Here is a 14,873-nt window from a genome sequence, read left to right on the forward strand (position 1 = left end):
TTTAACGAATGTTTCTACATGTGAGAACTGGTTTATCTAATACAAATGAATACTAATTCTTTAATAGGATTTGTAAGAACACAGAGATTAAATCGGCAGAGTTCATTGTCAATCCTCTTCAAGAGTTAATTTGCTCACATAGGGACCAGATAACTCCTAAAAAGGCATTTCTTGCTCTCATCTTAAACATTTCTTATGGAAGCCACGTGACCCTTTTTGATGGGAAAGTAATAGAATTTTCAATTTTTTTAAGAAAAAATCTTCCATTTTGATAAAAAATACTAATCTAAAATAATGTTATGAATGGGTTTGCTTGGTTCTATAATCTCTTGTCCTGATTTAGAGCTCAAGTAAAGATTGGTCATATATTATTAAGAAAACCTGATAGAAAAGGATATACCCACAAGACATCCTGAGTTTATTTGAAGTCTGTGTTCTTTCACTACTACAATTGCTGTAGATATGTGGAAAGCATCTCTAATTCCTTTGCTGCATGACTAGTTTTAAACCAGACTATTGAAAATAAGCATTTTGGGGAGGCATATGGAAGTAGCAATTTTCTGAGAATATATACTACTTCCTAAAAAGTCAACTATTTTTGGCCCAGAGTTTTCTCTTCAGAAGGTGAGGCACCTATCGGGAATTTATTTGGGTGAAACTGCTTTTAAAAACACCTGGAAAACATGCACAAAAATTTAATCCCATACAAAATGCGTCTATGAATGGATAATTCACCTGGAAAGCTTCATTAGCAATTTTTACTCAGCTGACAAATTCTCCTTTGTTGAAACCTAATGGTAGCTATTGAGGGGAAGAGTGTTCCTTTTATCATATAAAATTTGACTTCAAATAAACGGTGTGGAATTAAGTTGGTGTCACATGCTTTTACTGTACTTCTAGCCTTATACTTAACTGCTAACTGAAGGGCAATCTTACAGTTTCTATTTAGTTTGCCATTTGATCACCAATTGAGTTTAGATATCATGTGTCAGATTTCCTCATACACACACTGTCTCATGCTTTTTATTTTTATTACATATTACATAACACACATGGTAAATGCTAATGCTTATATTACATATTTATACCTAATATTATATTTTTATCATCCTTAAATATATTACTTCCGTAATATATAACATGTTATACCGAACATAGATAAAAGATAAAACATTGTGTATAAGAAAATTTATTCTATGACTTACCATGCTCCATATTAGAATATGTTTATTACAGAGATTACATTAAACATCTTATGTGTTTCTTATCTTGGGTATTACTTAAGACTAAAGATTTGTTGAAAAGACTACAAATCAAGTTTCACCCACTATTTTCAGCCACTGCTCAAACTTATACCTTGATAAGACCACACTGCAGTAAAGTGACATTTATTTTGTAAAGCTTCAATATGTATTCTGAATTCTTTGAAGTATATTCTGAATTATGTTACTGAAATGGAACTATGACAGAAGAAGCTTAATTTGCTAACTGTGCTGGAAACTACTAGAACCACAGTAGTGTTAACATCGAAGGCCTAAAGGGAGTATGTAAATTTCAACAACTAGTGTAAGAAATTAACAAACTTATGGCAAAAAAAAAAAACAAACCTAAAAATCTAAAACTGCCTATTTTCTTCATGAGATAATTACACTGGAAATGCTATAGGTCATTTCTAGGAGTCTAGCAAGAAGCGTTGCTTTTTGTTGACAGATGGAATTTATGTTTAAAAATATCAGAATATATAATTATATCACAAAAAGAATCTTGGAGATTCTTAAATTAGATGACAAAGGACATTTTAACTATTTTAAAATGTCATGTTTCTGCGTGAAAGTCAAAGTTTCAGTTTATGGAAGCACAAAGTAAAAACCTTCAGGAATACTTACTCTTTTCTGTTCTTTCACATACTCTATCAATTCATCTCTTGTTCTCTTCACTGCCTCTTCCACAGCCTTTTCACTTCGCTTTTGCTCTTCTATTATTGCTGCCTTAACAGTTTCCTGTTTGTGGGAGGAAGGAAAAAAAGTCAGGGAGGTATGCATTAGGACATGTTTGTGTCCATTTCGTATAAACTTAAAACTCCTCAGCCATGGGTTCAGTTCATTCCAAAGTGTATCTTTAAACAGCAATAAAAATTTGTAAAATCTTTTAGGATGTTAGAGATTCCACAGAATTCATTTTTCTAAACTGAGTGAAAGGGAAAAGGAATGGAATAAGCCATTTATTGCAGGGAGCGCCTGACAGACTCCAATGGCTTCCTTACCAACCTTTCATTTGATGTTTACATGATTGATTGCCTTCCTGTACTTTGCACTATCCACATAAGACTTCCAACTTGTGTTTATTCTTCCAAGAACACCCTAATGCTCTAGCTGTTTTATTCACGTTTAATTTTCCCATCATACAGTAATCAAGTGTGGTCTGGGTGAAGATTTACAGCTAGTTTGGTCCTTCTGCCAGGTTAAGATGTTGAGAGCTGGACACCATGAATAAGAGGTAAAAATTCCACCCTGTGTGCTAATATTTGACATGAGGAATCTGGGGAGAAAAGTGGTACTTCCTATTTTACTGAAATTGTAATCAAGTACCTCGGAGATTTCAGAATTTCAGATAAGGAGAAAAAAAGGCTAAAATTCTGAAAAACAAGTACACTTTTCAGAAAGTATACTTTCTGTTAACATAGCATATCATGGATTGGATGAATGCCACAAAATAAACTTCTTTAACTTGCACTTATCTATATAGGCAGCATCCTTCTTTTCAGGCGACCAGTTAGAAAATGCCTTAAAATTTTGTGGGAGTATTTGCTTCATGCTGTTAGTCTTGAGGACTCTTTACTTTTTAGTGAATGCTTACTTTTGTTTGTTTTTTTCCTAATTATTTTAAATATGTGCATATAACCCAGGAAATATGAAATAATGTAAAGAATTTCCTGCTGTGGATATGTTTACTGCAGAAAATTTGAAAATGCAGAAAATTATGAACACAAAACAATATACACATATCTACATACTTGGGTATAAAGAAGGTGGGGCTCAAACTGTACATACTATTTTCTAACTGGTATTTTACACTTAAAATATATTTTGAATACTTTAACCCATGATACTTTCCTTCATAATATGATTTACATTCCATTGCATGGATATGCAAGAATTTATTTTATCAGTCCTTATTCATGTGTGTTATGGTTGTTTTTAATAAAATAAAGCAGTGCTAAGCATCCATATATGTATTTTTGTGGTGCATGTTAGATATTTCTGTAGATGACTTCAAGAAGTAGAATCATTTTGGCCAAAGTATGTAATTTTTGAGTTCTCTTATAGCCTCTGACCTTTTGTACACATTTTTGTTCAGTAAGCAGTCCATGGAAGTGACTATTTTCTTACGTCCTAGATTACATTTAGTCCCATTACTGTGTTGTTTTTTTTAAAAGATTTTATTTATTTATTTTGAGAGAGAGAGAGAGACATAGCAAGGAAGGGAACACAAGCAGGGGGAGGGGGAGAGGGAGAAGCAGGCTTCCTGCCAAGCAGGGAGCCCGATGAGGGTCTCGATCCCCAGGACCCTGGGATCATGACCTGAGCCAAAGGCAGACTTTAATGACTCAGCCACCCAGGTGCCCCAGAATCCCATTAGTTCTTTAAACCTTCACTTATTTGAGGGAGAATGACATCTAAATTTATTCTGTATTTTAAAAAGATTATTATCTGGTATTCAGCATGTCTCATAGAAATATTAGGAGCATACATATCATCTTTTATCATCTGCCTGATCATATCTCCTCATTCCACTTCAATACTGGTATGCTCATAAGTTTTTTTGGGTTCATTTATTAAAACAGACAACGAAGTCACGAATCTGCAAATTCCTATAATGGCAGTAACTTTGAAAAATGGTTACCATTTTATCTTCAATCACTGAATATATTAAGCTTTAGTTCCATTGATAAAATAATAGAGTACTGTTGTTTCCTTAATTATTTGTAAAGATTAAAGTTGAAAACCTATGAAGACAAAAATGAGAACCAATAAAATTATTTAAACTAAAATCACCTACTATTAGAATTCTTACTGGTTTCACACTAATTTGAACTTTGAAAATTTTCATATTTTGGAAAGGCAAAATACATTACTAAGCCCCTGAAATATAACACATTAATAGTTCTAGAGTACCATCCACGTCGTCGCAAATGGCAAGATTTCATTTCTTTTGATGGCTGCATAGTATTCCATTGTGTATATACACCACATCTTCTTGATCCGTATCATGCTTAGTGAAATAAGTCAATCGGAGAAAGACAACTATCATATGATCTCCCTGATATGAGGACATGGAGAAGCAACATGGGGGGGGTAGGAGGATAGGAGAAGAATAAATGAAACAAGATGGGATTGGGAGGGAGACAAACCATAAATGACTCTTAATCTCACAAAACAAACTGGGGGTTGCTGGGGGGAGGTGGGATTGGGAGAGGGGGAGCGGGCTATGGACATTGGGGAGGGGAGGCGAACCATGAGAGACTATGGACTCTGAAAAACAACCTGAGGGTTTTGAAGGGTCAGGGGTGGGAGGTTGGGGGAACAGGTGGTGGGTGATGGGGAGGGCACGTTTTGCATGGAGCACTGGGTGTTGTGCAAAAAGAATGAATACTGTTACGTTGAAAAAATTAATAAAAAGGGAAAAAAAAACATTAAGAAAAAAAAATAGTTCTAGAGTAGAGAGTGGATAAATTAAAAGTATAAAAAGCTTTACATCAGTTCAGGTCAGGTTTTGCCAATAGTTGAGTTATAAAATCCTTAGCTTTCAGAGCTTCTGGAATTTTAGAACTGCAGATAAGAACTGTAGACCTGGATTATTTGAATGTAAAAGACAAATCCATGTCACACTAAATATCAACCAGAATTTCCATGTAGCAAGGGTCATACCAGTAAATGCGACCAGATTTGTTTGTTTGAAAGCAAAAACCTCAATTTAAACAAAAGGGATATATCCAGAAAAAACATGAGGAATTAGCTAATCTATTCTTTCATTGGCTTTTGGGGGGTGTAGAGTTTATTATCTGCTCAATCCACATTTTTGAGGCTCCTCTTTGCTTTCTGAGCTGATAAAGAACCATTTTCAAAAAAAAATTCCTTAATTCAACTCTCCTCTCCAGTTGAAAATTCGGTGATAGTCAAGGTTGTGAAATCCATCCTTAAAAAATACTTGCCAATAAATACATTCTTTTGATTATAATATAAAAAGTAAAGGTTAAGCCATCCATTTTCTAACCAGACCAAATTCTGAATTAGTTGAATTCCCTATGAGACACGAGGATCGGTCTAAGATAAAATATACCTCACAAGGAATGAAGATTTGCCACCAGTGAGTATATTCAAATAGGCAATTATAAGGAGTATTTTCCAGAATATTTTAGGAATGGTTACGCCACTGGAACACGGTATATTCTGTAAGGCAGGTTTCTCAGCCTCAGCACGATTGATGATTCTTTGCTGGGAGATGTGGGGGGATGTCCCGGGGTGAGCAGGATCTCTGACCTCTACTCACTAGATTGCCGCCTACTGAGAACCACCACTGTAAGGCCAATAGTTTGGAGGGACATCCATTTGCATATATGTTGCGATCTGTCAAAATATATCAGTTATGTTTCTCATCCTATCTTAAATATTTTTATCTAAAATATATGCAATAAAAAATAAGATCTCTGCAAGAAATCATATCCAAATGATTACACAGCTAGTTTTTAAATGTGGAAAAGAGTTCTATATACTAATTTCTTTAAAAACTGAATGATTAGGAATCAGTTTCTATGCTATAACAATTAAATACATCATGATGAATATCATTTAGGGCTAAAGGTTTATGTGACATTTTATTTAAGAGTTTTAATTTATCCTTATTGCTCAGAAGTATAGCTATGCTTTAGTTTCCATTAACCTACCATACATTTCAGTAATCGTAGGATCATGAACTAATAAATGATCTGCAGTGTTTGTTCTTTTTCAGGGTAATTTAGTTAAGGATTATAAATACAGTTAAATTATTTATGGAACAAATTTCAGCAATCAACTCAATTCTGGTTTGTGGGCTATAAACCATAGTATCAGAAATTCTCTGGAGCAACTGTGTGTTTTTTTTTTTTTAATACACGATGTATGCATATTTCATAATTAAAGATTATTTAAAATGTTGCACATGGTTGTGAAAATGTACCTTTAAAAATGAGTGTTTGAATCATGAGTCAAGTCAAGCTGCCTTACTGTTAGTAAAATTGAGACTTCCACTCCTATACAAATTTATGAGTTCAAACTATAGTTCCATCAGTGCTTCTCAGACATTGATGCAAACACAAATAGTATGTCTATATTTCAAAATCCAATTACTGTGCAGTTGAGAAACTTTCACCCAACTTTCAACTGGAAGTAATTAACCTACACTGTAGTGATAAGCTCAATCAAAATATTAATAGAATAACCTAATTCTATAATGTAATGAATATGCTCAATTAAAATCATATGCTCACTGACAGATATCAATATTTGATAGTATCTACCTGCATTAGGCATTTTTAAAGATGATATATGTAGAATCTCATAACATATCAGCATTAATGAGTTTTGCAGCCATTTTTCATGATAGGTGTATCTCACTCTGAACCACAATTAAGCAAAATGTTATCTTCCCCAAGGAAAATCCTATTGTCACTGGATTTATGTTATTAACAAATATTATTGGGGCATCTGAATGGCTCAGTCGGTTAAGTGTCTGACTCTTGGTTTTTGGCTCAAGTCATGATCTCAGGATCCTGAGATCGAGTCTTGCGTCAGGCTCCATGCTCAGTGGGAAGTCTGTTTGAGATTCTCTACCTCTGCCCCTCCCCCTGCTCATGCGCTGTCTCTAAAATAAATAATCATTAGATTTTGAATTTCATCAATAAAATTTGTGAAGTTTTTACCCTCTTGTTATGTAAGCACCTACATAATATTCTTGATTAAGCCTTGATAGGCCATAAACCCTATAATTATTACTATATGATCCTCTACAGAGAAAGACTGTCAACCCCTGATTTAGGTCATGATGCTCCACGTTGGCCACTGGGCTGGACACAGCTGGACAGTACTTTTAGTCTTGACTGGGGTCTTCCATGCACATGAAGTCAACTGTTGGGGCTGAGATGGCTGCCACTACTGAGTAGCCTCAGGTAGGAAGGCTTGTTTCTCTTGTGATCTCCCAAGCTCTAGCAGACTAGCTCAGGCATTGTTACCTAGCATCTGGACAGAGTTGCCAAAGAGTATCTTCTGATGATCCTATGTTACTACAGCCACATTATATTGGCCTGAGCAAATAAGCATTATGAACTGATCCTCAAATTCTTATCTAATTGTCCAAATATCTTCTTCTCAGTATATTCAAAGATATCAGGACTTCTATTATGTTTATTGCATTGAAGACAGATCTCTTGGACATATTTCCATACTGGATTGGTTGTTCTCTAGGTCTGTTACATAATTGTCTAACCTGGATCTCTCTCAGGTATATTTCTGGAAATTCACTACATGGCTCTTGAACTATAACTCCAGCTTTCTGGACACCATTGAATTTTTCTTTCTTGGTTTACTCCTTTGTTTTGACAGAGTACCTCCTGTAGGAGATTCTTGAGAAAAGGCGCATGGGAAATAAAAGTTTTGATATTTCCTTTGTCTGACTTTGTTCTACCCTTACACTTAATTTATAGTTTGGCTTAGTGTGGATTTCTAGCTTGGAAATTTTTTCAGTTTTAAAGGTTTTTGAGAAGTTTGATTCTTTTTTTAAAAGATTTTATTTTTTTATTTGAGAGAGACAGTGAGAGAGCATGAGCAGCGAGAAGGTCAGAGGGAGGAAGCAGACTCCCCATGGAGATGGGAGCCCCATGTGGGACTTGTTTCCGGGACTCCAGGATTGTGACCTGAGCTGAAGGCAGTTGCTTAACAACAGAGCCACCCAGGCACCCGAGAAGTTTGATTCTGATCCCTCTTCAATTGTGTAAGTTTTTTTCTTCTCTAAGAAGTCTTACACATGTTCTTTATCCCCATTTATCAAAAATTTCATGACAAACCTAGTTATAGGTCTATTTAGAAACTTAGGTCTTACAATCTCATGCTCTTCATGAAAAACTCATGTCCTTCAATTTGGGAGATTTACTTTAATAATAATAATACTAAGAATACATTATTTCTTGCATTCTATTTTCTGTTTTTCAAGAATCCTTTGATTCAGCTAATGAACCCCCTAAGCTGGTTAATTTTCTACTTTTTTCACTCCTATTTTGTTTTTGTTTTTTGAGGGTTTTTTTTTTTTTAATACCCTTGTCTCTGGAAGACTTCTACAACTTCATCTTTTTTTTTTTTTTAACTTTCTAGTATATTTTAGATTTCTAATCTTTTATTTGGCTTAAAAATAGCATCCTCTTCCTGTTTCATAGATGTAAAATCTTCTCTTACCTTTAAGAACCTCAACAAGTTTCTTTTTAACTTTCCACACTTTACAGAGTGTTTTATTCCGTTTTTCAGGGAAGTTATCTGTTCATACTTGACTATTTGCTCATGTTTAAAGAGGAGAGCACTAAAATGCTGAGTAACATCTCTGTGCTTGCAGTTGTGGTTTATGGACTGTGATCCTAATAGCAGAGTAATCTGGCTCGGTTGTTTCCTTGGGGCAATTTCTGATACCAATATATTTAGGTCTTTTTTATCTTGGGCTGTCTAAATTCCTCAGAAAAGACTCTTCCAATTTCCTGTCTGGTTGTAGGCATTCTGAGAGCTGGGTTGGAAAAATGGCTAAGGTTCTCCATAAGTAGTATGAAACTTTTCACCTTGCTTTCCCCCCAACCCCATGTCCACTTTGCCTTGGTTATCCCTGGTCTAGAGATCCTACATTTTATTTTTTTCCAGAGAATTAACCCAAGGTTTCTGTCAGAAGTGGAAAAAATGTGTGGGGGCCTGTTTATTAAACAGACTTAACAATCTTTCCTTCTAGTTGAGTTCTCCCCTTCATTCCCACATCCAGAAGTTTCTGGTGCCACAAACAAGCCTTTAGGAGTTTCAACAATATATACTGGTCTTTTCAGTTTCTAGTTTAGGGTTCCATTTCACTAGTTTTTATTTCAGTGGAGTTTTAGAAGGGAGTGGACAAAAACGAGTATACTGTGTTCTTTTTAACAAGATGTGTTAGGAAAAATGTATTAAACTTTTTACTTGGAAATAATTTTAGACTTACAGAAACTTGCAAAGGTAGTACAAGGGTTCTCATACACATATCACCCAATTTCCCCTAATAGTAACATCTTACATAATTATGGTACATTTATCAAGATAAGAAATTAACATCACACTATGGTGAATGTTGTGAAATGTGTAAGCCTGATGATTCACAGACCTGTACCCTTGGGACAAATAACACATTGTATGTTAATAAAAATAATTAATTTTTAAAAAAGAAATTAACATCACATGATAACAATAGATAGATTATAGATTTTATTTGTATTTCACCAGGTTTTCCACTAATGTCTTTTTTCTGTTCCGGGATTAATCCAGGGTAAAATGTTGCATTCAGACATCATATCTCATTAGTCTCTTCTAATTTCTGACAGTTTCTCAGTCTTTCCTTTACAATACTTTCCAGGTATTTTGAAGAAATCTGGATTTATCTCTTTTTTCTCATAATTAGACTAGGGTTCTGATTTGGGGGAAGAATACCACAGAGATGAAGCATGCTTCTCATTATATCGTATGAGGGGAGTGTGGCCTTAAACATAATTTATCACTGGCTGTGTGAAACTTGATCATTTGGTTAACATGGTATCTGCCAGGTTTTTATGGCTATAAAGTTAAAACATTTTTTTCCCTTTCATAATTTATTCAATTAGACATGAACAACTAAGCCCAGCCAATACTCAAGCAGAGGTGAATTAAGTTTCATCTACTGGAAACGAGTGTGTATCTACATTTATTTCTAGAGATACATGATTATTTTTAGACTATAGTTTCTTCTATGCTATAGAACTGTTCCTCATTTCTAATTCTTCTTGCTTCAGTTCTGCAATTTGTATTTTTCTTGACAAGTTTTCATCTCGCCTAAGCTTTACAGCTGATTGGTACTAACTTATTTATATTGCTTATATCATGCTTAAAATCTGGATTGCATCTATTTTAGGTCACTTGATTCATTCTGAAAATGTTCACTAATAAGATCTTCATCAATCTTGTCAAAGATTTGTGAATTGTATGTCTTTTAAAAGAAATGATAATATTTTGAAACTTTCCTTGACATTGTAAATTTCTGTCATAAACTTTATTATTTCTTCCTATTTTCTTTGGATTATCCTATTCTTTCTTTTTGAACTGCATTAGTAAATTGGGTGTTAGCCCATTCTTTTCCAGTCTTTTCTATTTTCTAATACATGTATTTAAGACTATGACTTTCCTTTGAAGCATCACTTAGATGTTTCTCACAATTTTAGGTAAATAACTATTTTAATAATGACTACATTATTTTTCCTTTGTGCATAGCTTTAAAAAATTTGCACATACTGAAATTCACGAACCTTAAGTGTATGTACAGCTCAGTGGATTTTCATATACACATACACCCATTCACCTACCACCCAGATTAAGATAAAGAGCATCTACATATTGCAGAAAGTTCTCTCATGCTTTTGCTCACCAGAGATAACCACTATTATAATTTCTATCAAATGCCTCAGCCATATGTGCTTTATCAAGCATCTCATCCTTCCTCACACTGGAGCAATTTATGCACTTGACACATTCCCTAGTTCACTATAAGGTTACTGAACACAGTGGCAGTTTCATTCACATCTGTAATCTCTGCAAAAACTATCATTTGTCATGCTCATAGCAAGTATCTGATATGCAGTTCCCTGGACATGCCATGCTCTCTCTGGTGGAAGTCAGTTCCCCTTAGCCTCCTCCTGTGATGATCAAATATACTCCTTCTGCACAACTCAGTTTGATTAGCATCAACTGTAGTGTTCCCTGAAATGCTTTAGACCTTCCACGTCTTTTCACAGGGTGGTGGGTTTAGCACCCCTTGTAGGTGCTCAAAGAGCAACCTCTATTTTATATCTCAAAGCACTCCACAACTCACCACTGTAATAGCTGCTTTACTTATCTATCTTACCAACTTGAGATCTCTTTGAAATCAGGGATTACATTTAATACAGTTCATATTCTTTGTGACTAGAACCTAATATAGTATCTGAGTACAGATGCACAATTCAAATTCACCTTCAATAAATAAGTCAATTTGATTCTTCAATGCAAAGAAAATCTACTTAAGGGTAGGGATTGTAACTTATATTTGTGTTCTCCAGAGCAACTGTGTGGTGGGAGCACCCTAGAGTAAATCTTCCCAAACTCTCAGTTCACAGCTCCCTTGTTGCCTCAGTAATTTTTTCTACCATGCCCTCCAGGCCAAAAGAAATAACCTAATTGTTTCATTTACTAACTGGTTAGGTCATAACACAGCAGCCATTTGAAAAGATGATGTACAAAAATTGAAACACAAATACTTTAATTTCATCTTTAACCCAAATTCCTTATTCATTAGCGTTCTGTACATAGCAGGAATTTCATAGCTTCTTAAACCCTGGCATAAGATCAGACAATGACACTCTTGCTTCCTGTTCCACAGGGATATTTGCATGATACTTCCTTTTTATCACAGCAACCCCCAAACCTAATGTCACTATGACACGATGTACTAAAAAGGAATGTAAGACAAATTAGTATTGCAAACCTAGTAGTTTACCTGGTTTCCAAAAGATCCCAAGTATCTGTGTGTTGCCCTCTAATACTGAAAACACCCTGCAGCACCCAGGGCACCTAGATGCAGCTGGGAAACTACTGCCTTCCGTAATCACAATAAACCTCCACTCACTCACTGTATATTACTCTTAGCACTCAGCTAGGTGTTAAAATGACAAAGGTGGTTAAGACGGTTGTAATAATAATAATATTAATAGTACTAATAACATATCAAATCACCGGCAGCCATCTGGGCAACACCACAGACTATGTTCTAGACACTACACGAAGTAAGTGAATGAACTTCAGCTGAGCCTTTATTGATGACTCATCAATGATACTTATAATTAAAGTTTCTGGGATCTAGCAAAGATGTGTGTGAAAGACACAGCAAAGTTAAGCAAAATATAATTAAAAAGTGCTAAAATAAAATGACAAAGGCAATGATAATTTGGTGTTTAAAGTTAATAAGAGAGTGATGTATGTGTACTTTCATTTCATCCCCAGAATCAGTTTCACAGGCTCACAGACACGGCTATCTCCTTAAATCATATGTTTTTAAAATGGCAATATAAATACTTTAAAAGGGGTTTTACAGTAATTATTTCTAAGAGAGCATTTTCAATGACTATAAGAATGGCCTATTTCTGGAATGTTAGTAATTAGTTATAAATCTGTGGAGTTGGAAATTGCCACGTAACTATAATGACATGAAAGTGAAACAGATCCCTGAACCAAAAAAATGACAGTAGAAATTATATTTCCAGTATATACATTCTTCAATCTTCCCCCCAATCCATTCCTCAAAATCCTGGATAAAAATGGTATCTTTTTTGCTAGATAAATTGTGATTTGGTAGCTTTATACTGTACTGAGTTAAAAATTTTTTTTTACCTACTTCTTCTAACATATACCCTCCTCAATTAAATAGAAAAAAACTCATTTTAAGACTGTCCTTCAAACAGGTGAAGAATGTTATCATACCTTTATTTTTCTCTTCTCTCAACGAAATATTCCAATTCCTTCTATAGTTGTGACAAGGTTTCCTGCTCTGTTACTGATCCACCGCAATACTTTTTTACGTGACATTTATAGTGTCTAAAGCTGTTGCATAAATCTCAGTTTTCATTTTAAAATGTTTCCAAGGGCCTCACAGCAACTCTGTAAAGCAGGTATTATTAATCTCACTTTACAGATCTGAAAACGGAGTCTCATACATTTTTAAAAAGTGGTCAAGGTTACTTCAGCACAGGCTAGGACTCACACCCAATTCCACCTACTTCTTAGCATATTTATTTTGTTAATCAGTTATTCTTTTGATCACAGGTAACAGAAAATTCACGAACTGACTTCAAAAAGAACTTGCAGCGTCACATGAAGAACTAAGGGTAAGCTTCCATTCGTGTTCAAGCGATGTGATCAAGGATGCAAATTTCTCCATTTCCAGTTCTTAGCTCTGCCTTTGGTGTAGGATCCATTCTCTCAAAAGTTCTATACATATGGTCCCAAGGGGATTATTAACAGTTTCAAGGATTTTTCCCATTTTCTTACTGTGAATGACAGTGTTTATATACCTGAGGAAGCAAGTTCCAAAATGGAGCCTTATAGCCTTAACTCAGAAAATGTGTGAATTCTTAGAACCTGCTAACATAGGGGTAGGACATAATCATTATTAGCCTAAACAAATAAGGGCTTATGCCTAAAATTAGAAAGTAGGTTAAATCTCACCTAAACCACATGGCTAAGAGATAAAAAGTATCACTTTGGGAAGGGAGGAACAGATGCTAAGGGGACACCAATAAATGTCTAAGATGATCTCATTCTGATTTGGAAATATCTCTCTTAAAACATGGATATGGAAATGAATGCGATGCTTCCATCAGACCATTGAAAGAGAGTATATGACTTTACCTAAAAATTCAATTTGGACTCATTCATCCACTCATCACTTTACTGCAAATCTATACAAGCTGTTCAAAGTAATCCTTTGTTGAAGCTAAAAGTAATTACTCTTTTTTTTCTCCCTGATCACTATTTCCTTGAATAACAATAAGAATCATGTCAGTTTGGCACCCCACAGACTATCTGATTAATATGTTTTTAAAGGATGACAATACCCAAAGCACTGTTTTTGGTGACCCCACTTTTGGTAAAATGTATCACTTAAAGGCAGTCAGAACTCTAAAAGAGTTAAATTGTATTGAGGGAGATCAAGTGCATTTTTAAAAGATTAATAGTCTCCTTAAAACAATGTTGGTTCTATACCATCTTAAAACCTATTGCAGTTTTCAAGACTCAGCTCCTACTTCTGGGGTGCTTAAATCTAGGGGAGAAAACAGAGAAACATATTCTTTAAATATAGCACGCCTGGTCAAAGGAGAAAAAAGAACACTTGATTTAATCTAAGAAATGTAAAAAGAAGTTTTCTGGAGTTTAAAAAAAAAAGCTAAGTTATTAGATATGAGTGGGTTTTGCAAGTTAGGAAAGTGATGGTATTCTAGGCTGAAGGTACAGTGTGACTAACGCCCAATGCCATCAAACAGCATGATATGTGTACCAGCAGTTTGGTACTAAAAGCATGAAAAAGTGCTCCACGTCACTCGGCATCAGGGAAATACAAATCAAAACCACAATGAGATATCACCTCACACCAGTCAGAATGGCTAAAATTAACAAGTCAGGAAATGACAGATGCTGGAGAGGATGTGGAGAAAGGGGAACCCTCCTCCACTGTTGGTGGGAATACAAGCTGGTGCAACCACTCTGGAAAACAGCATGGAGGTTCCTCAAAATGTTGAAAATAGAACTACCCTATGACCCAGCAATTGCACTACTGGGTATTTACCCTAAAGATACAAACATAGTGATCCGAAGGGGCACGTGTACCCGAATGTTTATAGCAGCAATGTCTACAATAGCCAGACTATGGAAAGAACCTAGATGTCCATCAACAGATGAATGGATCAAGAAGATGTGGTATATATACACAATGGAATACTATGCAGCCATCAAAAGAAATGAAATCTTGCCATTTGCGACGACGTGGATGGAACTAGAGCGTAT

The 14,873-nt window shown here is 35.1% G+C and overlaps 1 protein-coding gene across 5 annotated transcripts in view; it reads right to left on the bottom strand.

Annotated features, from left to right (window-relative positions):
• The window catches only part of CCDC91 (coiled-coil domain containing 91), a 378,569-nt gene that overhangs the window by 98,350 nt on the left and 265,346 nt on the right, over positions 1 to 14,873 (bottom strand). For all 5 annotated transcript variants that reach the window (XM_046013621.1, XM_046013618.1, XM_046013619.1 and 2 more), the window contains exon 12: positions 1,887 to 2,000. In XM_046013621.1, the coding sequence (XP_045869577.1) occupies positions 1,887 to 2,000 (114 nt within the window). The remainder of the gene's footprint in view (positions 1 to 1,886; positions 2,001 to 14,873) is intronic.

This window comes from Meles meles, chromosome 7 (genome assembly GCF_922984935.1).
Source record: "Meles meles chromosome 7, mMelMel3.1 paternal haplotype, whole genome shotgun sequence".
Classification (NCBI taxonomy): Eukaryota; Metazoa; Chordata; class Mammalia; order Carnivora; family Mustelidae; genus Meles; species Meles meles.